At 41.1% G+C, this 27502-nt stretch overlaps 2 protein-coding genes and 1 long non-coding RNA gene across 16 annotated transcripts in view; 1 reads left to right on the forward strand and 2 right to left on the reverse strand.

Annotated features, from left to right (window-relative positions):
* Positions 1-6162, reverse strand: part of CC2D2A (coiled-coil and C2 domain containing 2A) — a 57531-nt gene extending 51369 nt beyond the window's left edge. For 6 of the 8 annotated variants that reach the window (XR_005859965.2, XR_005859966.2, XR_005859967.2 and 3 more), the window contains exons 1-2: positions 3969-4182; positions 227-315 (exon numbers count right to left, since the gene is read on the reverse strand). Coding sequence is in view for 5 of the 8 variants with exons in the window: in XM_040700459.2 (XP_040556393.1) it covers positions 227-315; positions 3969-4011 (132 nt within the window). In the remaining 3 variants the exon portion in view is untranslated. Of the gene's footprint in view, positions 1-226; positions 316-3640; positions 4183-6102 lie in introns of those variants that run through there. The other 2 variants (XM_015285800.4, XM_040700458.2) reach the window with 2 other exon arrangements.
* LOC101751883 lies at positions 3954-10821 on the forward strand. The gene is made up of 2 exons (XR_005859968.2): positions 3954-8379; positions 8939-10821. It is a non-coding gene; the product is annotated as an uncharacterized LOC101751883 (long non-coding RNA).
* Positions 10822-13097: 2276 nt separating this feature from the next.
* C1QTNF7 (C1q and TNF related 7) overlaps positions 13098-27502 on the reverse strand; it is a 56078-nt gene continuing 41673 nt past the window's right edge. For 5 of the 7 annotated variants that reach the window (XM_040700460.2, XM_046940358.1, XM_040700461.2 and 2 more), the window contains 3 exons: positions 15565-15763; positions 14797-15042; positions 13098-14091 (listed from right to left, as the gene is read on the reverse strand). In XM_040700460.2, coding sequence (XP_040556394.1) covers positions 13460-14091; positions 14797-15034 — 870 coding nt within the window. In that variant the 5' untranslated portion in view covers positions 15035-15042; positions 15565-15763 and the 3' untranslated portion in view covers positions 13098-13459. The remainder of the gene's footprint in view (positions 14092-14796; positions 15043-15564; positions 15764-27502) is intronic. The other 2 variants (XM_040700462.2, XM_046940360.1) reach the window with 1 other exon arrangement.

Consider the following 27502-nt stretch of genomic DNA (forward strand, 5'->3'; position numbering starts at 1 on the left):
TTAGAAACACAACTGAAACATGAACTTCAGGAAAAAAAGCAACACAGCTTGAGAAAGTCATTGGAAAAATAACTGTACCAAAGAATCAATCGAATACTATTTTGGCCTTAGAATTAAAAGAAGCAGATAACCCAGTCAGGCACACATAGCACAAGGAAAGCAAACTGAAGCTGCTGGTATTTTGAAGAAGAAAGCCAACCAAAGAGGACTTCTGCAGGACACACACCCTGGCTGCTTTCAGTTTCTCTCTCATACGCTCCCTGACGGAAAGTTCTGAAAATCCCATTCTTGATGTAGAAGGCACAGGGGGCAAGCCTGAAAGAGAAAACACATGATTAAATTGATTGTTCTGTAAAAGACATTTTAAATTACATCAAATAAGCCTATTTATAGCCCACAGACTGCCATGATCTAACAAAAAGCATGAGGAAATAAAATTGTTTGTTTGTGCAATTCAGACCATTAACCTTACAGACCATTAACTTAAATGCTACAATATGCTTTTACCCACTTTTTTTTTTTTTTTTTTTAAGAGAATTCCTATTTGTTGTAGCCTTTAAATTAGTGTTCCCAGAAAGCCCAGGCTTTTCTTTCCAAACCTTAAAGTGAATGAGAACTCATCTCCAATCAAACTTATCAAGACCTCATTTTCATTTGAGGATTGATGGAATTCCTTCCCCTTATCTTCATCAGATAGATAATGATCTCTTCTGGCAGATTCAAGCCACTTCTGTAGAGTGACCTCACACCCTACTGTATCCTTCAATGTCTGAATACACAGAATAAATAATTATCCTTTTGTTTATAAAAATGCTATGATTTTGGGGACAGAAACACAAAGGAGTGGATGCCTACAACCCACCCTCTCATATGAAGTCAAAAGATTACGTGTATATTATAAATGAGATTGCACATGTAACCAAATGACTGAAGTTCCACCAACTTTATGTATTAAGCAGAATTATGTTTGTGCTCTACACAGTACCTGGAGATGGTACCTACTTGACTTCCACTGGGCCACACCACCACATTAAGAGGGTCAGGTTTATCCTCTTCACAAAACCCTCCAGAATATTTTAGTTGAAAACAGCTTAGAAATCTAACAGCTTGAAACGAGATCATTTCAAGGCTTCTCTTATTGAAAGAGTTCATTAACTTCTTCATTAATGAAACAGATTCTAGTTGCATCATTGTCTCCTCATCTGCCAATTTGAACCAGCCTATTTGTAAATACTTAGAAGGCATTAAAGAAACAACAGCAGGCCTAGATGAACCAAGATGAAGACCTGTCAGGCCAACTGAACGTTCTTCAACAGGCATTTTATCCAGCCCCGTGATGGTCTGGAAAAAGAACAAGCTTCTGAGTATGTACCATAAAAAATGTCTGCTATTAGGAAATATTTTGATGAAAGGACAGAAAGAGGTGTCCTCTGCAGGTGTTCTCTACCTACAGGAAGTTCCTGCACATGGAAAGGCCCTGTGTCTCCCAGAGAGGGAAGTGATGGACTTGAATTACAATACAACAAGCCTCTAAATTAGCTGTGGAATATTCATCAGTGCAAATCTCCATGGTATTTTTTGTGTTTAAAGCGATCCTAATCCAGTGTGTAAAAACATACTGTACTTCATTGGAGCAACTGATTCATTTCAGTTCCATCCCAGTTAACGAAAAAACGCAAAACAACAGATAAGAATCTGCTTTCAATTTTCTGGAATATGTGACAATTCCCTGTAAACATTTCCAGACAAGTCAGGTTAAAGTGAGCAGCATAAACATCCAGAAATAGCACAGAGATACTCTGTCATCACTTAAAGCATCTGCAGAACTGATGTTCCACATGTAGAAAATTTCTTCATGAATGAATCAATACCTGGTGATAACAGGGGAATGGTGCTTTGCGTATGAAATGAAAAACATTTTAAGCCTTTAATAGTTGTGGCAAAATTAAATCAATGCATCAGTTACTGTGGGATTCTGGAGTTCCCTGGAAGAAAGGTCACATAAACGTTTACTTTATTTCTCTGTGCATGGAATTGTATTCTGTTTATGTGAACAGGCCCTACATCCAAGTAATTTCTTCTTAGCTTGAGGATATATTTACAAAGTGGGAGAAGACAGACGCCTATGCTATGTTTCAAGATCACCTTTTCACGATGGCATCAAAACAGTTCACACCATGTTTTACATTGGAAGCACCACTATCCTACAATGTCTCTGTATTTCACTCCATGCTGATATGAGCTGACTGGATAGACAGAAGTTGGAAGCGTGATTTGTTATTCTGAATGCTGGACTGGTATACTGCCACATTTTTCAATCAAGAAAGGTATACAGGCATCTAAGCAGGCACAACATCATACTGAATGAAAACAGTAAAGTTCTACCATTGACTGCATTAGAAAAATAAAGGGCGAAGACTGACTGAACTGCTGAAGACCAACAGTAACAAACAACATCTGCTGTGACTACAAAAAGAAGAAATAGCTACATTATATTCTTTAAGGACAGTCTGCCATACTGGGACTGGAATGAGAAGGTGAACATATAACACAAGCATGGAAGAAAGCAAACCCTTGAGGGACATCACAGACTGGAAGTTCTGCAGCTGTTTACCATCACCCACTTGCATTAAAATACAGTTCCCTTTTCATAAAAAGGTTTGTGTGTGTATATTTTAACACCACAGAGGCATTATAAACAATGAAGCAATACAAGAAGTGGAGAGCTATTCCTTTTTTAAGATAAGAGTATTTCAAAAACAAACAAACAAACCAGATTGGTGAATTACATTGCTATTAAACCATAGAATCGTATCATAGAATGGCCTGGGTTGAAAAGGACCACAATGATCATCGAGTTTCAACCCCCCTGCTATGTGCAGGGTCACCAACCACCAGACCAGGCTGCCCAGAGCCACATCCAGCCTGGCCTTGAATGCCTCCAGGGATGGGGCATCCACAGCCTCCTTGGGCAACCTGTTCCAGTGCGTCACCACCCTCAAATAAACCACTTTAATTCAGATCACCACACGCAGTGCTTCCCACTCCATCCTAACAAAGATAACAGAAGTCCAGAAAAGAGGGATTTCAGAGGAAAGAAAAATGAATTTCTATTGAGTAAAATCTCAGAGGAAACAAAACACTTTTCAGAAAGGAACTAACGGCCAATTCTCCTTTCAGTGCACTGCTGTGGTGTTCTGTTTATTCTTGGAAAAACAAGTTTCTGTAAAATAAAACACCCATCACTAGAGGGTGCCTCTTGGTTTCCTCACACGATCCAGTCTAACAGCTGTTGGGTCTGCACATCCCTTCCCAGAACAAGCAGGCACAAAGATCTTCAAAGAGATGCAAACATTCCTACACTGCGGGTGCCCACAGCAAATAAGACCTACTGCTGAAATGAGTTTAAGGACAATACGTTTCACTTTGACATCGATGAAAACCTGAGTGGTTATACTGAAATGGGCTTCGGTTTTATTGACTTTCTAACACTCTGCTCTTAATTAGCTCTTTTATAGAGCCTACTGACGTAAACCCATAAAGTTCTGCAGTTGGATTCACAACATTAGCGTTCTTCGAAGCATTCAGCAGGAATATCAGAGAGATTCTGCCGAAGAAGTTAACCATTACTGGGCGGTACCGACAGGCTCCATTTCGCTTCCCACAGCCTCGCACCGCGTCCCCTCTGCGCTCCCCTATCCCGGTGAGAACGGAGGCCGTCCCAGCGGAATGCGAGAAACCCGTCAGCGATTCCAGACATCACCGACCACTTCGGTCGCAAAACACGAGCTTTACATTCGAACAGGCAACTCCTTTCTGCCCAAGGCAAAACTCTTTTGAAAGAGCGTGTCTGAGGGTCGTAAAATCGTTGAAGTTGGGAAAGCCCGCGCACACGTCCTCCCACGTTGCAACGGCAGCAGCGCAGCACCGACCGCCCCGCCCCTCCCGCGGCCGGTGGAGTCACTCACTGCGCGGCGCCGGAGGGGCAGCAGCCGCCGGGGCTGTTGCCATGTCGGCGGCGTTCCCTCGCTCCGCCCGCGGCTCGGGGGGGCCGGCAGGTCCCGGCAGCTGGAGCGAGACAGAAACGAAGGGGAGAACGCATGAGTGAGGGGAGGAGGAACGGGACGAAGCGCGACCTCAGCAGGGCAGCCGCCGGCGGTACGACCCCCGACCCTAAAGGGGAGGGGGGAAAGCACGAGTGCGCATGCGCGGTGTCGCGCTCTACGCCGTGTGCGCATGCGCGATGGGCGTTGTGCTCACCCGCCCGCCCGCTGAGGAGCGTGTGGGTCGGGAGGTCTTCAGGCGTTGTGCCCGTTCCGTTCTGTCCCAGGTGTCGTCGCTAGTCTGTCAGCCCAGCTAAGGAGCTTCCCTGTGCTTGCCCCACTGATGCCTTTAGTAGGCCACAACCCCGGAACTCAGTGAAGTTAGCAAACACAGCCATGCGTTTGTCTGCTTACAGCCCTAAGGCATCTTCCTTTACGGCTTACCTCCTCACACCAGTTGCTTCTGCCCATGGAGGAGAGTTTTGTCCCTCCTGCCATACTGATGGAGTTCTGAGCTCAAACATGATCGCTTCTAAAGTAGTTCTACAGATGAGAAAGCGGGACAACTATTCTAACCTACTTGAGGCTAAATAAGTTTAACTAGTGGTTGGAAGATCATGTAACCAACTAACATACATATTTTTAACTAGTTCTATTTTATATTGATGCAGTTCACATCATTGTGGTATCTCATAGCAGTGTGTTTGTGCAGCAATAAAGAATAACTGCAAACCTGCATTAGCTACAATAGTACTGATTGTATGGATCTGTGGATTACAAGAGCCTAACAGACACTGCTGAGTTATTAATTACTCTTTTCTTATGTATACAAATAAGTGCCTATCGCTCAGTGAAAGCTCATACAATCATTCGGGCTGGAAGGGACCTTGAAAAGCTATCTAGTCCAAGTGAATGGGGACACCTACAGTGTTTGAAACCATTTTCCCTTGTACTACCACAGCATGCCTTTACTCAGTGCTACTATTGCTTCACCTCAGCTCCATTTGTTCCCCACAGAAAGCTTGTACCAACAACACTGATCTACCACCCAACAGCATAATTTAGTCTGTACTTTAAAAATCCTGTGGAATAACTCACAGGAATAAAACACAGGAAGCTTTTCCACACCCTGCTGCACTTGCTTTAGTAAGAGTGCTGAGGCCTGCACAAATTATCCTATCTTACCATCCATTCTTTGTATTGGATATGTAAGCTCATGCATACTTTCCTCAAAGACTGCATCCAACCCAGGCAGGGACTCTGTAACTTGGAAAATGCATAGTATAGAGACAGAACAGGCAGAGGAGAAGGACTGTGTTATCTTCCACCTAGGCGTAGTCCCTACTCTCCCCAAAGGATTTTCAGGTTGCTAAACAGCGCCTTCAGATTGCACAGGGAACTGAACTTGCCCTAAGAAAGTGGTTTTGTTAGGTAAGTGGGACGCTCCCAAACCACCTCTGCCTTCACCTTAGCACCATTTACCCCAGCACCTTGCACAAGTGCTAAGCATGATGTCTAAGCATGATGTGCCTGCGAACTGCAGTGTTTCCTGGCTGCGTGCAGACCTATTTAATCAGATAACAGCTTTGTGGCACAAAAATTATAACACCGCAAGAAGCTGCAGCATTTGTGTTGCTCAGCTCATAAACTTCTTTTTCATATCAAACTTTTATGTATCACATTTAAACAGTCTCCTAAAGGCACATGAAAATGGAGAATGCTGGCAACAAACCAGAAGGGCCTTATGGCCACTTTCTTTAACAATTCTTTATCATTTCTTGAAATTAAGTATGAGAGCAGGCACTAAAAAAGAAGTAGTAAACAACTGAAAGCAAGTACACTAAAGCTCTCCATTAGCTCAGAGGCTGTCTGTTTCCAAAGCAGTAAAACCCCAAAACAAACACAAGTTTCTCTAACTCCTCTTCACAAAATGAGTTACATCAGAGATATGTGGAATGCCACGCTGAGGGTTTTGGATTCCTCAATCTGTCTCACCCATGAAAACATGCAGAGCACTGTGATATTTAGACAGGTCTGAAGGAAAATAGCTGTTTCCTACCTGGGTTTTCTGATGCAGCAGCTGTGGGACTGCCGGCAGCCAAGCACAGCAGCCTCCCCTAGCAACAGGCTGCTCTGCTTTTTAAAGAGAAAGGCTCAGATTCTGCTCCTTCCGCCACTAAAGCCATTCTGGAAGACTTATTTTATTTTGTAGACAATTTATTTTACAGTAAGAGGGAAAGAGAAAGCTATAAGAAAATACAGGGAAGATGAAGAAGTGATTGCAGCTCCTGCCGACAGCACCTTATCCCAATCTTTGCATACTTGGAGTGGCAGAAATCTGTCAGTGCTATCAGACAGCTTGTAGAAATGTGGATTGTCTTACATATGGTTCCTAATTCTTAGAGGTACAAAGCAATTAATAGTATTCCTAAAAAATCTGGAACAATCTTTTCTGCTGAGCCGGGTTGTTAAGAAGTAATTCCTTACAATAACATTTGCATCAGTATCTTTATAACAACCGGAATAAACAACACTGTGGGTACTGAATGGAGTTGTTACTAGACCCGTTTATAGTTGTGCCTGTACAATCAGCCCCTGTAACTTCTGAAGGTCTGTTACTGCAAAGCTTTAGTAGCTGGAATCACATGAAAAGAGATGGCTGAATTGTTTCCTGTTTCTGAACGCTGTTGTAAAAAGTCGTGGGAAGAAGTAAACAGTCACAGGAGACAAAAAAACAGCAGTATGGACATTTAGTTAAATTACGCTGAACTGTCACAGCTAGAAAGAGCTGGCGTGACAATGTTTTTCAAGAATGGAAATGTCAGGTTTTTGAAGGTGATGTGTCCAGTACACAATTTCTGACATCTACTAAGTCTCACTGTATCTGAGCCTATGGAAGTCATCCAGTGGGTGAACCTTCGTACAGGCTTTTGGCAACGATTCAGGTTAAACATCTTGTTTTGCTAATAAGCCTGTGTCCCAGCTATCTATTCCAGTCTCAGAAACAGTTGTGCAAACAGTTTAAATGATGCACAAATATGAACAGCATTATGTAAGGAACATTAATGTAGTACCCTGAAGGAACAGTGGGAACCTTTGCTTACCAGGATGAAAAGCTACTTAAAAACATATGTCAGGATGGACACGACTCCACTCCCAGAAATAAGACTGAGTTTAAGCCATATGTGGTTCCTGGAGGAGAGAAAAACACATTTATCTCGGTTAGCGTCGTAAAAAGAAGGAAGCCCAGTGTCTTTGATTGCACTGTGCAGCAGATGCAGTGCTCCAAGTGAGATAATGTGAGAAGCTTCGCTTTGTTAGGTGCAGCACTGTCACTGATGTTTTGCCAAGGAAAGCCAAGCACGGCCTTTGGAGCAGACAGAACCTGTGGGAGCTTGTAGAGAGCTGCTGCTCAGGGAGAGGTTGTGCTGGCTGCCCCAGTGAGGCAGGCCACAGGGTGATCTTACAAAATAAGACTATATGCTGCTGTATTATTAAAATAGCGGTTTGGGCTACTATAGGCAGCTCTGCAGTCATCTCAACTTCAGAGAGGTTACAAAGAAAGGAGAACAAACTCTGTTCAGCGTGATTGTTTTAAACTGATTGCACCTCACTCCAGCATGACCGAATTCACAAATAAAATTCCTTGAAATTTGTCACACGTGGAGGAAAAATCAGTGTTCACTTCTCAGACCATGTGCCAGAAGATGCAGGTGGTGTGGAAAGGAGGAAAGCCTGCTGCTTTGGCGGCAGCAGCAGCGGTAGACAAGTTTTCAGATGATTAAAGAGGTTGTTTTTCAACTCAAAGTTTAAATCCTTTCCACCGTCTTCCAAACTTAAGAATAACACTTGTTTGAAAGTAAAGAACGAAAAGAGAATGCTGGCAAATGGTTTTTTTTATATACAGTTCACTCAGTTCTAGAAATCTCATCTGCGTCTTGCTAAGAGTTCACTTTTGGAGCCTCTTGAGAAACACAATTATTTTGTTTTTCAGTAATTCAGCCTTTCTTGCCCCTTTGTTAACATGAGAAAAGCAAGTCTATTCTTGCACAGAAACAACTTTATGAACATAGTATTACGTTTTACATTGTATGAAAGATTCTGGCAGGTGCTTTAAATTTGAAAAGCAACAATTTTATTATTTATTTGTAATTCCTTAATAATCCTTAGAAATCCTTAAGTATGTTGAATTTGGGGATATAAGTGAAGCCCACCTTCACATATTGTAGTACCTTTGGGAGGACAGCCATGTTACTGCAGTTGAAGCTGTCCGAGGAGGAAGTGGAGCATTACTTCATGAAAGGTCTGCCAAGAGGTCACTTGCATCATTATAAAGGTACTGCTGTGTTCTTCTCATCAATCCATATCCTCTAACTGAGAGATGTGCAAACTGCAGTATTAGATTACACCAGTTCTTCCACTTACATTGTTGTCTAAGAGCAGCAATCATACTTTTGCCATCTCAAAGTTGAATGCTAACCTCAGTTCATTGCCTAAATACAGGTAATACGAAGAGTCAGGGATCTCCAGCCCCTTCCTTTCTTAAAGGAGGCGTTGAATACACTGTCATCCAAACTGAGATTTACCCCACCTGTTACTCTGCACTGGTGACAGGAAAGCTAGTAACTAATTTAGCCCAGTCAGTGATGTTTTAGAGATTAACGTCAGATAAGATAAATTTCACATTAATGGTTTGTTCTACAAGAACAATCTCCATATAGGAAAAAACTTCCTTGCAGCTCTTCCAGCAGGTAGCTGCTCAATCATACCAAAAAAATTGCATGCAGAATTGAGGGATACAAGCTGAATGCCAAACAATCCAAGGCAGTTTTGTATATATTTGCTATTAAAATATAATTGCATAACATGTTTAATTAATTTTTCTTTTGCCTTAGGAAGTAACTTTCATGAACTGATCGGATGTTTGCAACCAGCATAAAACAAAGCATCACTGAGAACACTGAGATTTTCGTCCAAGCGCTTGGAACTTTGTCCATGTCAGCCTGGGGCCGAATCAAGCCTCTGAAATTCAGAAATACTGACATAACCTCGATTTGGAGTGCTGAGTTTAGGAGTGACGTGGCAAAGAACATAACCTCTAAATGCTCTGTAAGCTGAAGTCTAAATGCTTTGTACTGAAATGAATAAATTGCTTCTTGAAAGCAATGTGTTACTCACTGAGAAAGATATACCTACTGAATGAAACAGCACCAGTGCAGCTGAGCAGGTGAAATATCATCAGCCTCTGTGATACATTGCTTTCTCAACTCTATTTATCTTCTGTTTGCTCTCCTGTATTATTTCTTGGATGGGATTCATCACCCGCTGAAATACGTGTATTAAATAAGCCATGCTTCCGCATAAAACTGAAGATCCTACTGACTAAATTCCCTGGTATATCATTACAGCTATACTGAGTATGTAGTACGTGCCAATGGATAAATTAAACTGATTACTGAAGAGTGAATATTTTGGTAAATGTGAAACTGTATTCGGTAAATAATAACCTAGCAGGTGACTCATGGAAGGTAAATAAAAATGAACTATTATATGAACTGCACCAACTATAGAAACACACTCAGTAGGGAACAAAATAAGGTGCTTTTCAGACTTTTGTATCTTTGCCATTGCCAAAATGCATAAATGCTGTTAGGCAGATTTATGACGCTTTGAAGAATGTAGATAATACTTTCAATCCTGATACGCATTAGCAGCTTCTTTCTCTGTATTTTATGAGCATAGGAAAAAATTCTTTAGGACTACTTGTGTTTACTGCATCTGAAAGAAATTATGGCAGCATAAATCATGCAGATATGAAAAGCAGTGGTGAGGAAAGTGAAGGTATTTATGCAAAGAAAGGGATGTAAGTTTAAAGATGAAGTTTTCAGTGTGATTATAATGTTTAATTAGTTGTCTAGGTTAAAAGTGCTTATCAACATCCTCTTTGGCACTCTACCACGTATGAAGGAAGCTTGAGAGATGAAAAGATTGTGGGGGCTATTTTGTTTCAAACAACTTTATTTTTATTTATGTATATCTCCATACATATATCCCAAGTAAATATATGTGGGGTTTTTTTGTTTGTTTTTTTGTTAATCTCAGAAATCTCAGGAACACTGAGATTAAAGCTTCTCGATGGTATCAGGTTTGTATCAGTTCTTGCATCCTCCTTCAGAAAGCCTAAGAGATTGTGCTACAGCAAAAACATGCTTTCTCCTGGGAGTTTCTCCTGGTGATACTATTTTTTCTCTGCTGATTGTAGACAAAGCGTAGATGACAAGTGTAGTATAGATGCCTAACTTCATGTGCCACTATGGCACATACACTGTGTAGAAACCTAATTAACTTCAGATTTAATCCTACAGAGATTGTGGTCACTGTTTTTCTAGATCATCTTGAAACCAACCCAACCTTTCCCCTGACCTGATAGCATAAACAGTGGGAAGACTTCAGCCCAAGATATTTTCACTATAAATTCAAATTTAGAGGGAGGGAATATGTCTTAATGAATGAAACATCATATCATCAAAGCTGATCTATTTTCAAGTGAAATAGCAGCAACAACTATGATTTACTTTAGGAAAATGTCTTGAGATCCTGAAAAAGGGCAGGGACACATGGTACTTGTATACATATGTTGTCCATTCATGTCATAAAAGACTTCCAGCAAAAAGCCATTAGGTATAATTCAACAGAATTACTTGTTTTTAACAGTTCATGCCAAAATATTAGACTGTTCAAGTAGCTACGTAATCCAAATGGGGAAACTTAGGGAAGCTAAAATGACTTTTCTATGATTGTACTAACATAAATTTAAAATTATTAAGCAGAGGAAGGCAATAACTCTTGGTTTACTTATACTCATGATGTCATTTTCAACACAGGTATGGTTAAAATATATCTTTTATACTCCATTCATTTTTTTTTTATCACAGGGAAGCAGTTTGCTCTTAGTTAGGACTGCAACCAGTAACGTTTCGTTTTAATGCCATATTCTTTCTCTATTCAGTGGTGAAAATTTTGTTTTGTTTGAAGATGTCCAGATTTATTGTGTTTCTGTACAGTCTGAAGAACATCTGTTGTGCTGTCATAAGGATGGTTTATAGGATTTTTTTTTAATTTTGAAAATCTGAAGTATCTGTAAGTTTCACCATAATAAAATTAATTTACGACTCTAAATATAAACTTTCTATTGAGTCAAATGTTGTAAAACTATTTCCGTATTAGTCTGGTAAATTAAACACGTAATGAAATGCTTTAATTAGTTGGGTTTTTTTCAGAATGCATATTATAGCTCCAAGCCTGTATCTGTTGAAGTATGTGTCCTGCATGTTACGTGCACATAGGGAGTGTCTGTTCTGTCCTGTGGAATATCACTGCGGATAGCACTGCGGGCTGCTGAGAGCTGCTGTCTGTGCCTTGTATCATCAGTGCTGTCTGTGAGGAAGTGGCATAAATCATTGCTGTAAAAATGATGATTGGGCAGCATTTTGCACTCATTTTGTGCTAGACTTGCAGACGTGTAAATGATTGTACAGTACAGTGATAAACTGAGTCTGTAGATGTTCTCTTCCATATTTTCCACAAGAAACAGTGCATGTGTAACACTAATAAATTAGATGTCAAGTTGGAAAAACATCCACTTTCATCTTCTACCACACTGTCAAATAAAATGAGGGTTGTACAGGCATTGCCAGTTTGATTTGTTGGCAGGACTTTGCACCTGTTCACTGCATAAAGTAACATCCATACATACTCAAAGGCATGTGTGTGACTGCATAGGAAAATAAGGGATTAGATGCAGGGTGCACAGGTTGATATTCCATTTGTAACTGTAGTGCATTGAAAACTATTTGCATAACTGTCAGAAATAACAGAGTTTTGTAAATCTGGGACTAATATAATAGAACAAGATTGTAATTTCTTGCAAAGCAAGTACGTCTCTAAACATGCCGTTACAGATGGCCGATCTTGACCTACAAGGTGTCAAATGCTGAAGAACACACAGTATTCCTAGCCAATTTTCACAATGATTGGTTACTACCACTAGTAAAGTGTGGTCTTGATTTCCAGTGGGAATTTATAGTTTCTGAGCAGTGGATCTCGCCATGCCCTTGTCTGACAGAATGAAGTGACAACTACTACCAGAAATCATGCAGATCACTTCTTAACCATTTCATTGGTGAGAAAAATAAATTGGCCTTGTTAGATTTACTGAGGACTTTAGTAGAGTTGCAGCCTTTTTTTTTTTCAGTTTTCTAGTATGTTTTTGAAACATGAATATAAGTAGCAGTCTTGTAAGTAATACTACTTGCTATGAATGATTATATCATTATGAATACTACTCATTACTTGAATTTCCACTGATCATACATCCAAAGCACTATAAACAGCCTACTCTTACGACCTATATGCTGACTATCCATAATGTCCCATGTATCTTTTCCAAGTTCACTGATCTCCTGAATTCAGTCTTCCATCTCATGTGTGACCTAAATTCATTTTGTTGCATTTGGCCATCTTAGAGTACAAGTAAGTCTGCTTAGGTGATGCGACTCAATTTGTTCCATATAATTCATTCTCCTTCCTGCTTTCTGTTCTATCACTTTTTTTGGCATCTTTTCTTTTTCTTTTTTTTTTTTTTTTCAGCAGAAGGTTTATATTTTCTTCCACATTTTTGAAAAAGATATTGAATAACATTGCAATAAGAGCAAACCCCCTGAGAATTACATTGAAAATACCAAGCAGAATACTGATGCTATCTACAAGTTTTTAGCTCAGTCAACTTTTAATGATTTTGTATGTTTAATATCTTTATTCTGTACTTTCTGGACTGCAGTGGGGCTGTCCTCAGCTGGTACAAATTTTCATGAAACATTAGGAGGTTAACTGCTCACAGATATCTTTTGTTGGTGTAAATATCAGATGAGAACATGCCTGTGGCCTGTTCAGCAGACATCTCTATTTTATTCCTTTCTTAAAAAAAGAAAAAAAAAAGTTTTCTTTGTTTTTAATATATTACCTGTCTCATAATGACCAAGGACAATATTGCTGTCAATTGTTCAGTTTTTCTTTAATATCGTATACAAAATATCAATTCTACTTTGTAACTTAATATATTTTATATAAAATCCAATGTACAGTATCTTAAATTTGTTTAAATAATATCGTAAACATAACTTCCATGAGGAGTCTGTCCTGGAGCGATGCAGTCTTTTGTTAGTTATAGTTCCTTTTGATATCCCTGTTGTTTGGTAAAGAATCCAGCTTTGATTCTAGAATCTGAACTCAGATTTGCTTCCTGTCAAAGCAAAAATAAATTCCCAGGTTATTCATTTTCCACTTTGTGTCCTACACACGGCCAGATAAAGTCATGTGCTGGATTGTCGTTTGGCTGTGATCTGACATTATCTGCTTCAGAGCTCATCTTCGTCCGATAAAGCATCAAGGTAATCTGTATCAACGTATAAGAGAAATCCAGAAAACAAGCTGTCTGCCCATGTTGGGTCTGAAAAGAGACCATTTTGGTCAGTGTAGAAGATCTCAAGCCATACTTCATCTTCTGGCTGAAGGTAGATCACAGTGGACCCAGAAGCTACGTCGTGGTTTCCTGTGTTTGCATCGAATGTCTTTATGCGGTACTTCCCATTGTGAACCAGCCCAATCGCAAGGTGCTTATTTGCCAAGGTGATGTCATAAGAAAAATAATAAATCCCTGGGATGGCACAAATAAACTTCCCTGTGGAAGGGTTGTAATGTTCACCCTCATTGAAGAGGACTTTATTGAATACAATTGGTAGTCTTTCCTCAGGGTAGCTGGTGGTGATGCCAACAGAAAAGGCAGATTTCAGCACTATCTTCCCACACTTACAGACCCCTGGTGCACCTGGCTCTCCTCGGTCTCCTTTATCTCCCTTAGGTCCAGGTGGTCCAGCTGGACCTACTTCACCCTTGGCACCAATCAGTCCTCCTGGTCCTTTTTTCCCAGACTGACCTTGGTCTCCTTTCTCTCCGGTTGGTCCTAATGGCCCAGTTTTTCCTCTTAAACCTTCAAAAACATTTTAAGTTAGTTAGTAGTTTCAATTATTATCTCAGTAAATGATTACATAGGCTACTGGGTATATCTGAACAGACAAGAAAAGCAAGGTCAGAATTTCAGAATACTTCAAGAATACTTTCAAAATCTTCTAAATAAGCTTGTGAAAAGAATAGCAAGTTTCAACACAGCAGTGGACTACACAGCCTGTGAGTCCTTTGTTTTTATATTCCTAGTTTTCTTCATACGCCTTGATTAAACACTGAAGAACTATATATCCACTGCTAACAGAGGCATGGGTACTGCTGGTGTGGAGGACAGCACTGTGGTTACCTGACGCCAATGCACTAAATATTACTTATTTCAGTGGTTTTATTCTGTACCTACAAGCCTGTTAATCTTTGCTTCCTAGCTAACAGCACAAATGAGACTAATTATTTGATACCACTGCTGCCACACATACCTTTGCAATGTCCCTTTTTGTTGAGCATCTGTGCACAGGAAGGCTGTGCAATTACATTTGTTTGCAAGTTTGACTACATGCATATTAGACATATCTAAAATATATCTGAATATTTTCTTTCTCTCGGTACATGCATCACACTAAGCCCACACAGGCACATATGCACATGTTCATCATATGTATATATGTAATAGTAATGATGAAAGCTCTTATTTTGATGCACTACTATGTTAGTTGACACAAATATTCAATACCTGCGCTCCCCTTTTCACCTTTTTCTCCTTTCCTGCCATCTCTACCATCTCTTCCTGGAAGACCAATGCGTCCATGTGGCCCTGGGGCTCCGTTAGCTCCAGGGGGGCCCACGGGACCTGGCAACCCAGGGATACTGCAGATGTATCTGGTGTGGTAGTTCTCTCCTTTGAACTGGTTTTGAAGAGGTTGTTCACTGGTGTAGATGGCAAAACTTGTAATGTACAGCAACACAAACATCGTTGAATCTGGAAAAAGTGCACATGGAGAAGACTTTATGTATAAGATGATATTCTGATTCCATTCAGATGGCCAGTGGGAGCAGCATTTTCTAGTGAAGAAAAAGCATGCGCCTTTACTTCATTTTGAAGCCCTTATCCTTGTAAGTGAATCTCTATCCTGACTAACCGTAGCAGGAACTTCCAAGTTTGGAGAAGGGACACCAGTAAGAGAATTACAGCTTCATTGCTTGGTTGTACACTCTGGTGACCACAGCACCATTACTTTGCTGTAATGGGCCACATGGGAGCAGACCACTGTCCTATGGCTCTGGTGCTAACAGGGCTTTTTTCTTAAGCTTGGGCTGGACTGCCATGTGAAATGAGCTACATCGCAATATCTTGCAAGAAAATTCATTGAAGTATTATATTTTGTGGTTGGATGTTTTCATGAACAATTCAATAAATTGGATTTCTCTGTTGCATAATATATACTGAAGGGTTAAAGAAAAAGCACTGCACAAACAGAAATGTGTTGAGGAGTTGCAGTACCTGATATACAAAGGTGTTCAAAATCAGCGTTGCATTAGCTGAGATTCAGACATGAGTCAGGTGAGATATTGTGAGTCGAGTTGTTTCTTCTAATTCACTTGCTGGACTCTCACAACACATCTGTGGGGGGTTTTGTTGGAGTTGTCCATTCCTTCAGTGCTGACTTACAGCACAGAAGCAAATCAGAGTCCACAGGTTTCTGCGGGGAGAAAGAGAAGAAATGGGGCCAACAATTCAAAAAAATATCTGTGAAATACCATAAAACTTTTTATACAGTGAAAATCAGGTTCATTCTCAAACTCATAATTATATTACAAAATGAATTTGCTCATTGACTTGAAAACCCAAACGGACATATTTACCCAAAGCTCATGTTATCTCCATGGCCATACTCTGATATATGGCATGACCAAAACTATTCAGCAGAAAAAAGACCAGCACATCCACGTTCACATCCACATCCACACTCTTTACCAAGAGTAGGAAACGAGAGTCTGCATCTTGATATTGATGCAATAAAGAAAAAAGAATGAAAAGATTACTGAAGAGAAGTAAGTGATGCTCCAAAATTATCTTCAGTGATTTATATTCTGCTTTTCATATTAAACATCTTATATCAAATTGGCAGAAACCAAACTATTAATTTTGCTGTCATTTGATAAATGCTTACAGTACAGGCAGGCACAAAAGCTTCTGAGAGTGAATTAACATATGAATGTGTGGCATTACAGGAGAACAGCAAATGATGACTCCAAGGCAGTAGCAAACTATAAGCACAAACTTCACAGCAGTGTTTGCTCTGATAGTCTACTCGGTGTACCCAAGTAAAGCTCATGGATTTTCATGGGACTTAAATCAGGGACAGCAAAGCTGTCTGCAGGGAGGAACAATTTAATCACATGGCCAGGAGGGAGCAGCTTGGTGGGAACTGGAGCCTAAGACTGCCTATGCATTTTACACAGAGATGATGGATGAGAAGCAGACATGACCTAAGGACCAAGGATGGGAACAAAAACTACCCTCTACCAGATGAAAGCCTGAATCAATAGGCTAGATGTTCCCACACTGTGTTGTGCATCAGCCAAGCAGAAACAACGTCCACAACTGCTGGTTTTGCCTGTCCAAGATCTTTGACAAAACATAACGAGAACTGTCATGCAGTTGCTCCTGTCATCAGCTGGCCAGTAACCTACTGATGTGTGAAGCTGTTTTCAGTTCCCACACCTCTCCTGCTGTTCTTCTCATGTGCCTATGGGAAATAAATTAGCCTGGGACATGTGTTCCTGGTAAGGCTCTGGGAAAAATTCATCTGGGGAAGGTAGCGAGAACAGGGTTGTTGGAATAAGGATGTGCCTTAGAGGGACGTTGTGGTTTGAGAGTGAGTTTGGCCAGGGAAAGGCATGCAGGTGTTGGAAAATAAAGAACAGGAAAAGTTTTTAGCAATGGGATGGGGCTTCTTAAGGAAAGATGGGGCTGTGAACCAAAACAGTGGGACTGTAGGAAGGGTAATAGAGATGAGATTAGGAGAAAATGGTAATAAGGTTCAGGTGATGTTGTTCAAAGTCCCAAATTTAGGCTTAGGGGAAATACAGAAGGCTAATTCCAACAGTGGTCCCCAAACAAATGACCTTTGGGAAGCCATGTGTTAGGCCACAGAATCAGGACCTGTTTTCGCCCTGACTTCTGGCCCTTATATTTCTTCGTGCATAACAATCCAGTTTTAAAAGGAGGAGTGTAGGACGCCTCTCTACTTTATTGCAGTGGTCTCTTGGGAAGTGTACATTACAGACCAAGAGAGGATGTACAGCACTGAACCCATGCCTCCCGTTTCCTGGATGTTGCTCTAAAAGATAAACTGTTAGTCTGAAAGTGAACAATAACTTAAGGCCATGCTTTTGAAATTCCAGGTTGAATGAGGAGGCCAAAATCAGAGTTTTCAGTTCATCGAGACTCACAGAGTTAGAAGGCAGTCTAAGACTTCCCAGATTCTTTTTTCAGGAGTCACCTATATTCCAGTGCAACACTTGATCACATAGAGTTAAACGTTAGGCAGAATGTGAGTCATAAATTAGACTTTCTCCTTTTTTCTAGTTGTCCTTTTCAAAAACGTACACTTTTGTCTGTAAGCTGGAATAGGAAACAATGTCATTTATATGTGCCAAATAATGTTTCTTCAAGGAAAAACAACACTCGAGAAGTTCATTTTTTTTACCCAAATAGCAAAAATCAGGACAAGCAGATGGTATTCATGTTAACAACAATTACAATTATCATCACTGAAGCCAGCAGCAAAGATAATAAAGAGAATGAGATGAGCAAAGGATTAGAATGTTCGTCCAAGTTTAGAAAGTGGCTTTTCAATAGGTACCAAATCAGGGCATGAGCATGCCAAAGCTTTCACTGGAAGACTATAGACACACTCATCGCTTCTAATGTGAGGTGATTTCTGGAACAGCTTTTCTAAGTGAGGGTGACACATGGAGTTTTTTCATCACCTTTTATACTGCACAAGCAGCACAGTCGTTGCCCTTGTGCATGAACATGAAAGATCACCTGATTCTTTTAATGTCAGAAAAGTATCCTAAAAGTTATTCTGCTGTGTTGTTGCAGATCTGCTGACATGGCAGATCTACCATGAAAAGATACTCCACGTATTGGATTCCTATTGAAGCTACATGCTGGACAGAGGATCTGTATCATCAGGTTTCTAGGAAATCTCAATGCGTTACCAATATACTCAGATTGTACTCATTAACATTTTTTTTAAGTTTAAGAATTAAGTTATTGTAGCAAATTCCCAGTCCTGAGACTTCTCGGTATGTGATCTAATCTTCCTCCCTTATCCAGCTATGCATATCTTAGTTTTTAAATTTACTAACTGGCATTGTTCTGAAACAATCATAAGAGATTTCCCATCAATCTTTTATAAATAAAAACTGGGTCAAAAGCCAGTGATTATTAGTCACAAGCTATCTTGGCTGTATTCTTACATTTGTATTTCCTTGCTAGCTTTGAGTACACTTCCAGTAAATGTACACAGGTATCTGAGTAGGATAGAAAGATATATTTAACTTCCTTGTGCAAAAAGGTGTAAATGAGAAATATTAATACTCTTGGTCCTTTCTTATCTGCAAGATTCACAGTGGCTTAGTAGTGCAGAACACTACAGTCAGTGCATCTGTGCCTCTCAGACAGCAGAGGCTCTTAAGACCTCACATCACTACCTTGCATCCCTGCTGTGGGATACACGTCAAGTCCACAGCTGGCCATTGCCACACTCTGTGGGTTAGCTATACAGCCATCAATCTTCACATAGTTTTATGTTGTCTTTTTTTCCCTTAAGAGAGGGAGAGTGACCTGAAACTTTCTGAGCCATCTGAACTTGTGATTGCTAGTCCCAGAATGACTGATGGTGCCCAGAGGGATCAGCCAGTGGAAAAGAACATTAGCTAAATATTTCTGAGAAAACAATCCATAAAGGCCTTATTAGCAGTGCTGACATTTAATGGTCTGATTTGCTTCAGTGTGCACTCAGTCATGTTTAAACAGCCTCCCTCATAACTATGTTGAATGTGGTCAGATTCTTCAACCATGTCTTAATGCCTTCACAAAAAATAAAGAGCTTATAGTCGATCCCAGAAGTTCAATTTGTTTGATTTTTAAAATATCAAAGCAGTGGGAGTCATTTTATTCCTCAGTCTCTCACTTGAAATCCATCCATTCTTATTATTTACAAGGCCATTTTTACTAAAAATGCCCTAGAATCTGATAAAGGCATTTATCAGTGAGATAGACTGCCTCATCTGGGGGGAATTTTCACATGAGGGCTGGTACAAAGTGTACCAGAAAATGCAAGGAGGTAAATAAAATCTGACAGAAGTTGTCTTGACTGACAGCTGAGAAGTTAGGTCAGTTGCTTATGGTCTGCAACTGTGACTCCTGTATCAAGAAAGGGTCGTAAGTAGTATCTGGGGAACTACAGGCCTGTCAGCCTGACATCAGTGCCAGGTAAGGTTATGGAACAGATCATCTTGAGTGAGATCATACGGCATGTGTGAGACAACTGGGGGATCAGGCCAAGCTAGCATGGGTTCATGAAAGGCAGGTTATGCTCGACCAACCTGATCTCCTTCTATGATTGAGTGGCCTGCCTGATGGATGAGGGAAAGGCTGTTGACATAGTCTACTTAGACTTCAGCAAAGCCTTTGACACTGTCTCCATCAGTATTGTCCTAGAGAGGATGGCAGCCCATGGCTTGGACAGGTACACTCCTTTCTTGGTTAAGAACTGTCTGAATGTCCAAGCTCAGAGAGTGGTGGTGGATGGAGTTAAATCCAGCTGGCGACCCAGTCATGAGTGGTGCTCCCCAGGGGTCGGTACTCGGGCTTGTCCTGTTCATTATCTTTACTGATGTCCTAGTCGAGGGGATTGAGTTCATTCTCAATAAGTTTGCAGATGACAGCAAGTTGGGAGGAATTGTTGATCTACTTGGTAGGAAGGCCCTGCAGAGGGATCCAGACAGGTTGGATCTCCAGGCTGAGGCCAGTAGGATGAAGTTCAACAAAACCAAATGCTGGGTCCTGCACTTTGGCCACAACAACCCCAGGCAACGCTGCAGGCTTGGGGCAGGGTGTCTGGAAGACTGTGTGGAAGAAATAGACCTGGGGGTGTTGGTCGACGCTGGGCTAAACATGAGCCAGCAGTGTGCCCAGATGGCCTGGAAGGCCAATGGCAACCTGACTTGCATCTGAAATAGTGTTGCCAGCAGGAGCAGGGAAGGGATAGTCCTTCTGAACTGAGCACTGGTAAGGCCACATTTCAAGTATTCTGTTCAGTTTTGGGCCCCTCATTTCAAGAAAGACATCGAGATCCTGGAATGTATTCAAAGAAAGGCAATGAAGCTGCTGGGGGGTCTCTGGAGCACAGGCCTTATGAGGAGCGGCTGAGGGAGCTGGGATTGTTCAGTCTGGAGAAGAGGAGGCTCAAGGGAGACCTTGTAGCTACAGCTGCCTAAGAGGAGTCTGTGGCAATGTGAGGGTTGTCCTCTTCTCCCACTTAATTAGCAATAGGATCAGAGGTAATGGTTTCAAGTTGCACCAGGGGAGGTTCACATTGGATATTAGGAAAAAATTATTCTCTGAAATAGTGGTCAGGCACTGGAATGGGCTGTCCAGGAAGGTGGTTGAGTCAGTGCCCCTGGAGGTGTTCAAGAAGCGTTTAGATGTTGTACTAAGGGGCATGTTTTAGTGGGGTTATATTGGTGGTAGGTGGACAGTTGGAATGGATGATCTTGGAGGTCTCTTCCAACCTTGGTGATTCTGTGATTCTATGATTCTAATATGGAGAAAATAGTAAGTTTTCTGGCAATTTCTTCATTACTGAAAAGTGGCCAGTATTTAACTCTGGAAGACTCAGTGCCTTTACACCTAGACTACAAACTTTTAAAAAACGTTGCCTTAGAAAAAGAGACAGGAGCTATAAATCAGAACGAGCTGGCTTCAAGGATCACTTGCAGTTTGCAGGTTTAGTTATGCATCTGGACCAAGTGGAAGTATATAGGCATCTGAGGATGTGGAGGGATGCCTGGAACAACAGCCCCATCACCTGTGCAGACCCAAGGTAAACACTTAGAGAGCTCAGTGCCTGACTAAGGTGTCGTCTGTGAATGCTGCCACATTTCATGTAGATCTAAGTCTACAGGGCATTGCGCTATCCCCTATCCAGAGTTAGCTACAAGGTCTCCATTTTCTGACCCACGCTGTTTCATTGTCATGCTCAGGAATACCAAAAGGAGAGCCTCAAAATGAAACTTAATTAAGTTCAGCTTAAAGGAGAGGTGGTGGCTGTGAAGTTGAATCTCACAAAGGTGTAGGTCTCAGGAGATTATGTCTCACCTACAGAAATGACAGATGCATTTTCAAGCATGTAAAAGCATGAAACTTAATGTAAGTTCTTCTCAGAGGCTCAACCTTCTGAGAAATTAATGCATTTTGAAAACAGCACCAGGGCACTGAAGTCTTATGTGCTCTTCAGAATGCCACGCCACAAGCTGAGTGACATCTTCAAACACAGGACCATGTTAGCAGGTGTCCCCAACCTCAGGGATTGCCAGGCTGTCCCACTGTGTGCACCTCAGAGGTCCCATCCATGCCAGAGCTCTTGCATATCAACACACAAGATAAAAATCTGGCCTCAAGATCGGCATGGTTTCCTGACAATTAGTGTCTGTTCAGAGAAAATCCTGGTCTCATGGAGTGATTCTACCCCAAAGTGATTACTTCAACAGCATTGCTCCTATATTTACACTGGAATAGAGAAAGGGGAATTTGGCTTGTTTTATCCACTTTTGTGTTTGTTGTGGTTAATGTCAGATTCCGGAGATAGGAGCCAGGAAGAGTGAAAAATAGAATGAAATTTATGTAATGTCTGCTTTTGGGTAATAGCACATTCTTAATTATACTTCTGCCTGATTAAATCAAATCTGTAAATAACAACTGGATTTTCAATGAGATTAAGCTCTGTCTGTGAGACGAAAAGACATGCATGTTAGAAAGACAGCTCCTAACAGTCTGGAGCGCTGAAATAAGACAAAATTTAAATTCTACATTATAGTGTAATCCATTGAAACAAGACTTGTGTTTCTGTAGAAGACAGAATAACGCTTCATGGCCCCTATCATACCTCTCAGAAACACCAGCTCCAACCAAGCTGACTTTCTGCCAGCCCAGCTTATATACCCAGCAGGCACCCACACAGTGCCTGTGTTTCTATTTTATGGGCTTGATTTTCTGCAGCTTCACATTTTGTGTAGGTGTGTGCATCAGCCAAGAGCTGGCTGCTCCCTGGGTCTGGGCACAGCACGGGCCCCTGTGAGGTGGCAGGGCAGGACATGCCCATCCCACAAACCCAGCAGGGAGCAGGACAGTGGGGGGCAGCTGGGGCACCCCCAGCTCTGGGCGCTAGGAACATCTGTTGTATGGGCTGAGGCCAAGCTGAGACATCAGCCCATGGGTGAAGGTCAGCTGGACTGCAGTGGGGTCCTGCGCCTTGTCAGGGTGGGAAGAACCCATCCTATTAATGCCCTCATGTCTCTAGCAGTTGATACTGATTGAAAGAGGAAAAAAAAAGCATTATGATCCTGATCTGGCAGCTTGTGTCCGCTCTACACATATGGAAATAACAATTTTCAGCACAAGGGTTACAAAGATCTATTGAATTCCATATGGATCCCTACTCCCCTCTCCCTTCTGTGGCATTCTCTGAGCTGCAGGGCCAACTCTTGCCCTTCAAGATTTGCTCTCTTTCAGCATTTTGATAGAATCATTTATGTGGTAGAATGTTTGGATTTGCAGAATCTCAGTCTAAATTCTGTTCTTAAAATGTACAAACTTCTCTGTGTTGTGAAGATGTAATGTCAAACTCCTTGGCATGAAGAAATGTTTGGATTGTTTTTAGAACACATTGAAAAAGCCAAAATCTGTTACAAGAGCTTTTTGCTCATTGAATTGCTAACACCGGCTAATCTTTTTCCCTTTGTATTTCTGACTTGGGCATTTCAAGCAGACAGCTCCAAATCTCTATAGAGAAATCTTATGGAGAAAAAAATAATGTATTGTTTTGTTTATATGTTTATATATTGTGCCCAGACCTTGAAAGGGACAAACTCATGCTGTTGTATAAGCACGAATCTATTAATCTGTTGTGACAACTTACTATAACCTACTACAGATACTAATTACAATATATTGTAAGAAATATTTTAAAAGTTTGACATGTATAAGATTCTGAAAAGATGGGGCAAAGTGAAAAAAGAAGAAAGAAGGGAAGGGAAGGGAAGGGAAGGGAAGGGAAGGGAAGGGAAGGGAAGGGAAGGGAAGGGAAGGGAAGGGAAGGGAAGGGAAGGGAAGGGAAGGGAAGGGAAGGGAAGGGAAGGGAAGGGAAGGGAAGGGAAGGGAAGGGAAGGGAAGGGAAGGGGAGTTTTGTTTGATATATTCACTTAGAAGAATGAGAAATTTACTGTGATATTTGACATATGTGATCATTTGTCAGCCTGATTCTGTACATACTGAAATCAAATGCCAATCTCCTTATTATTAAAGGTGTTTCATGAGTTTCACAGAGAGGAAAAAAGAAAACACAGCACAGAATTTTTTTCAGGAGATACATTCCTTCATCACCTGAACATCTATTCTGTGGCAATTATTTAGTCCTATGTGCTTCTGTTTTTTCATCAGTAAAACAACAACATCAATAATAACAGAGATAGTATTGTTCTACTGATGTAAAATCTGGTTATTTCAAAAGCACGTTTCAGATTTTGCTTTTTCTAAGTAACTGGGACCATCACTTCATATTTCAAATCAGTTATTCCATGGAGATTAAAATAGATTAAGTCAGCATAATTCTTGCAGTTTCTTCAATGCTGGGCGGATGAGGTCTGGCATCTGAGAGTTTGTCAATTTTGACTTCACATCAGAGCATCAGCCATATCCCTGCTTGTCACTGAGAACAAAATTCAGGCCGCACATAGCTGGGCATAGCTCCACTGAAACCAGGTGCCTCATACTCATAAATGGCATTGAAGGTGTGCTCTCTCTTAAGTTCCTGCAGCATTAATCTTCTTGTTTTTTGTCATGCATCGTATCTGCTTGTTTCCCTGGCCGCCCACAGGGAATGGCATGAAGAAGGTGCCACTGCCAGTTGGCTTGACACTTGGCAGTAGGAAGGAAATCCTCTGCCTGCTGAGGGTGGGCTTTGCCTCGACTTTGCTCTGCGTGTGCATGGTTCTCCACAGTGATCTCTGTGGGGTCTACTCAGGACTCAGCATTTGTGGGTGGTCAGAAGGTCGCACAGTGTCTGGCAAACAATTTCATCTCATTTTCAATTAAATGTGGCCTGATCTCAGCCTGCCAAAGGTGTTCTGATTGCCACTTAGCTTTTCTTTAAGGTTCTGGAGCATGGTGGTTGCATTTAATGTCAAATCTATTTACTAAAGGTTTTTTTTTGCTATTTGACTTTGACTGATGGAGTTAATTTTCTTTAACGCAGATCTATTCTCTGATGTCCTCAGTTGATCTACTTAGATTTGTTTCTAGCTATAAACAGCAGTAAGCTGGCATGTAATAAACTGGTTTGTTCTTTTTATCTTTGTGATAGATATCTTCATTGGGCATTACGTAAAGTGCTATTTTAGTATTTGTGATTTTGTTTATGGCTTAAAATACACATTATATCATGAACAGAATAACGCAGCTGAAAAGTCTGTTGTATTCAAATGCCATGTTTTTCCTGCTTAGAATTTCCATTTTCTTCCTGTGAGATGCTTTGATGTGTTGTGAGGCTTCTGGTTTTCCTTACTCATTGGGAAAGTTTAAATGTATGTATTTATATATGTGTGTACACATACACTATAAAGTTAAAAAAAAGTTTTGCAAACTTATCAGCTTATGGGGGAAAATGTGGAAACACAATTTGGAGACAATTTTATTGATGCATCTTCTCTCCTGCAGATTTTATTTATTCCACTTGCTTTATTAATGCATGAAAGTAGGTCTCTGCAGAAGTTCATAAGCCTCTGCTGTTCTCCATAAAATTAATTGCTATCCCAGTTTGTTCTCTTGGGGCAATTATGAAGTCATCCATAACAGACGTTTCATTATGTCTCTTTTTTTGGATTAATGTTACATCTGAATGACTCTGCTAAACATGATCAAAAGCCCTTCTAGCCCAGTGCCTTTGCTCCCTGCAGCCCTGCAGCAGCCTCTTGTGCTCCTTCCTGAGGATGTGGGAAGCATATGGTGATCCTTGCCCAGGGGCCGTCTTCCTACTTCTGGTATGCAGCTAAGCTCTTGTGAACTGGAGATGTTTTCTGAATCTTTGCTTTCTGTTAGCCTTGCTGGACTCTCTATCCATAAACCTGGAACCAGTTTAAACTCTGGCTTTCCACATCAGTAAATTTGTTTAATTACACACAGAACACATTTGTCTCCTTTCAAGCTTTCTGTCTTCCTTAGATCTCTTAAAATGATAATCTCATTGTACCCCTGTATTTTTTGCATTGTAACAGGCAGTGGCAGTAACAGGCCTGCTCTTTAATATGTTATCTTTCTCAGAAAAGCAGTAACTTTAGACTCCTTGTGGTTGCCACAAATATTTCTGTTGAATAACTTGAATTTGCAATTAAGAATTGCATCAATTATGTGGTCAGATGACATTCAGAATGTCAGAATCATCTGCTCTTTTCCTCTGGTGTATTAAGATTAGTAATCAAGATTCTGAAAGATGTCTAAGTCCAACAGGTGTAGCACCTTCACCAACCATGTCCTTGGATCAATGTAGACTCCCTGTCTCTAGCAAAGATACAGAAGTGCAGCTGCAAACATGCAGCTGCCAGAGACTGTTATCTTGTCTGCCAAAGATGAGCATCATGGGGCAGATGTCCCTGATGCAGTGATTGTCATTCTGCAGTACTTAAATCTAAGACAAGTAGTAAAACCCAAATATAATGTTTTCCAGGAGACGTAAGTGGCTCTTATGGAAAAGAACAACACCAGTTTGAATCTCTCAAAGCTGTGTAAACTGTCATGTGCTTGCTAAAACAGCCGCAAGGAAAGTTCTCCAGATACTCTGTAAAATACTGCTTTTGTTGGCATATTTATAGCAAAATAATTATGGTTTCTTTACAGATGTATGTCATTGTTATTCAAAATGAAGTTTGCTTATTTTAATGTTTTAACCACACAGTGTAAAATTATGCCAGTCCTTGCTTTGCTTTCCCTAAGTATCTAGCTGGAAGCAGTGCTGTTACTGATGACCACATGTCCTCACAGACACAGCACTGGAGGGTTATGGGGTGATGACATTCACCATCCCTTTCAGGGTTGCCCTCCTCATCCTCCTCCTGTGTCCCCTCTCCTTGCCGGGCTCCTGAGCTTTGCTGAGCAGCTCTCCTCTCTGCTCTTGGAGCATCAGGAGCAAAGATCAAAATCCATCCTGCTTCCAGCAGACATATGGTAGAAAAACCCATTTTCCCCTTGTCCCCAGTCTATTGGGATATAGAATGCTCTAGCTTTTCTCACAAATAGCCAGATACTGAGGATGAGGGTGAGAATGAAGGAAAGATGCGTCAGCATGCAGCAGCTGTGAGGGCTGTATTGCTGTGACTTTGGATGTCCCTCCAGATTGCCTCCATGTCCTCATGGGACAGAGAGAAAAGGGCAGTGGTCCAAAGAGCAGCAGAAAGGTGTTGGCGGGCTGACTGCCTGTGTCAGTGAAAAGCTTTGTCCACCCTGAGTGATGCTACAGCTGGCCAAGCTGAAAGAGAAAAGTCCTTAAATGGAAATCTCAGATGTGGAACTCTCTTTTTTTCTGCCAGAAATTTAGCTAAAGTAGACTGTTTGCTATAGTGAATATTCACGCTGTGATGAGCCTACATATCACAGTCCTTTCTCTCTTTGAGGTCTGTCTTCAGCCCACAGTAGGGATGCAGCATGCCAACAGTTACAGAGGATGAATCTGTTGGAAAGCCGCAGTGTGCACTGTATAGCCCCAAGCCCCAACGTGCTGGCTCTGCCCTCTCCTCATTTGTGGACTTTTACAGACTAATCCTGTCTTGCAGACCATGGAAATGGAGATTCTGTGCAGGTGGTACCACTTGTGCAGAAGTAATCACAGTCAAAACAAGTTCCTCTCCAGAGGCCCTCAACTGCAGACAGGGCAATAATGACTCACAGCATGTTAGCAAAAGTAGTGGTTTTGGCAAAAACAAGAATCCCATTAAGTAAAGAGATTGTTCTGCTTTGGAGTTTCATCCTTTTTTTTTTTTTCTTTTTTTTTCTATATTCTTTTTCTCTCCAAACTTTCCTAGTTTTGCCCTGATGGTGAATGCCACACAGAAGCCAAGGGAGCCTGGAGGTGAAAATAGCCGATAGTGGAGCT

This window comes from Gallus gallus, chromosome 4 (genome assembly GCF_016699485.2).
Source record: "Gallus gallus isolate bGalGal1 chromosome 4, bGalGal1.mat.broiler.GRCg7b, whole genome shotgun sequence".
Classification (NCBI taxonomy): Eukaryota; Metazoa; Chordata; class Aves; order Galliformes; family Phasianidae; genus Gallus; species Gallus gallus.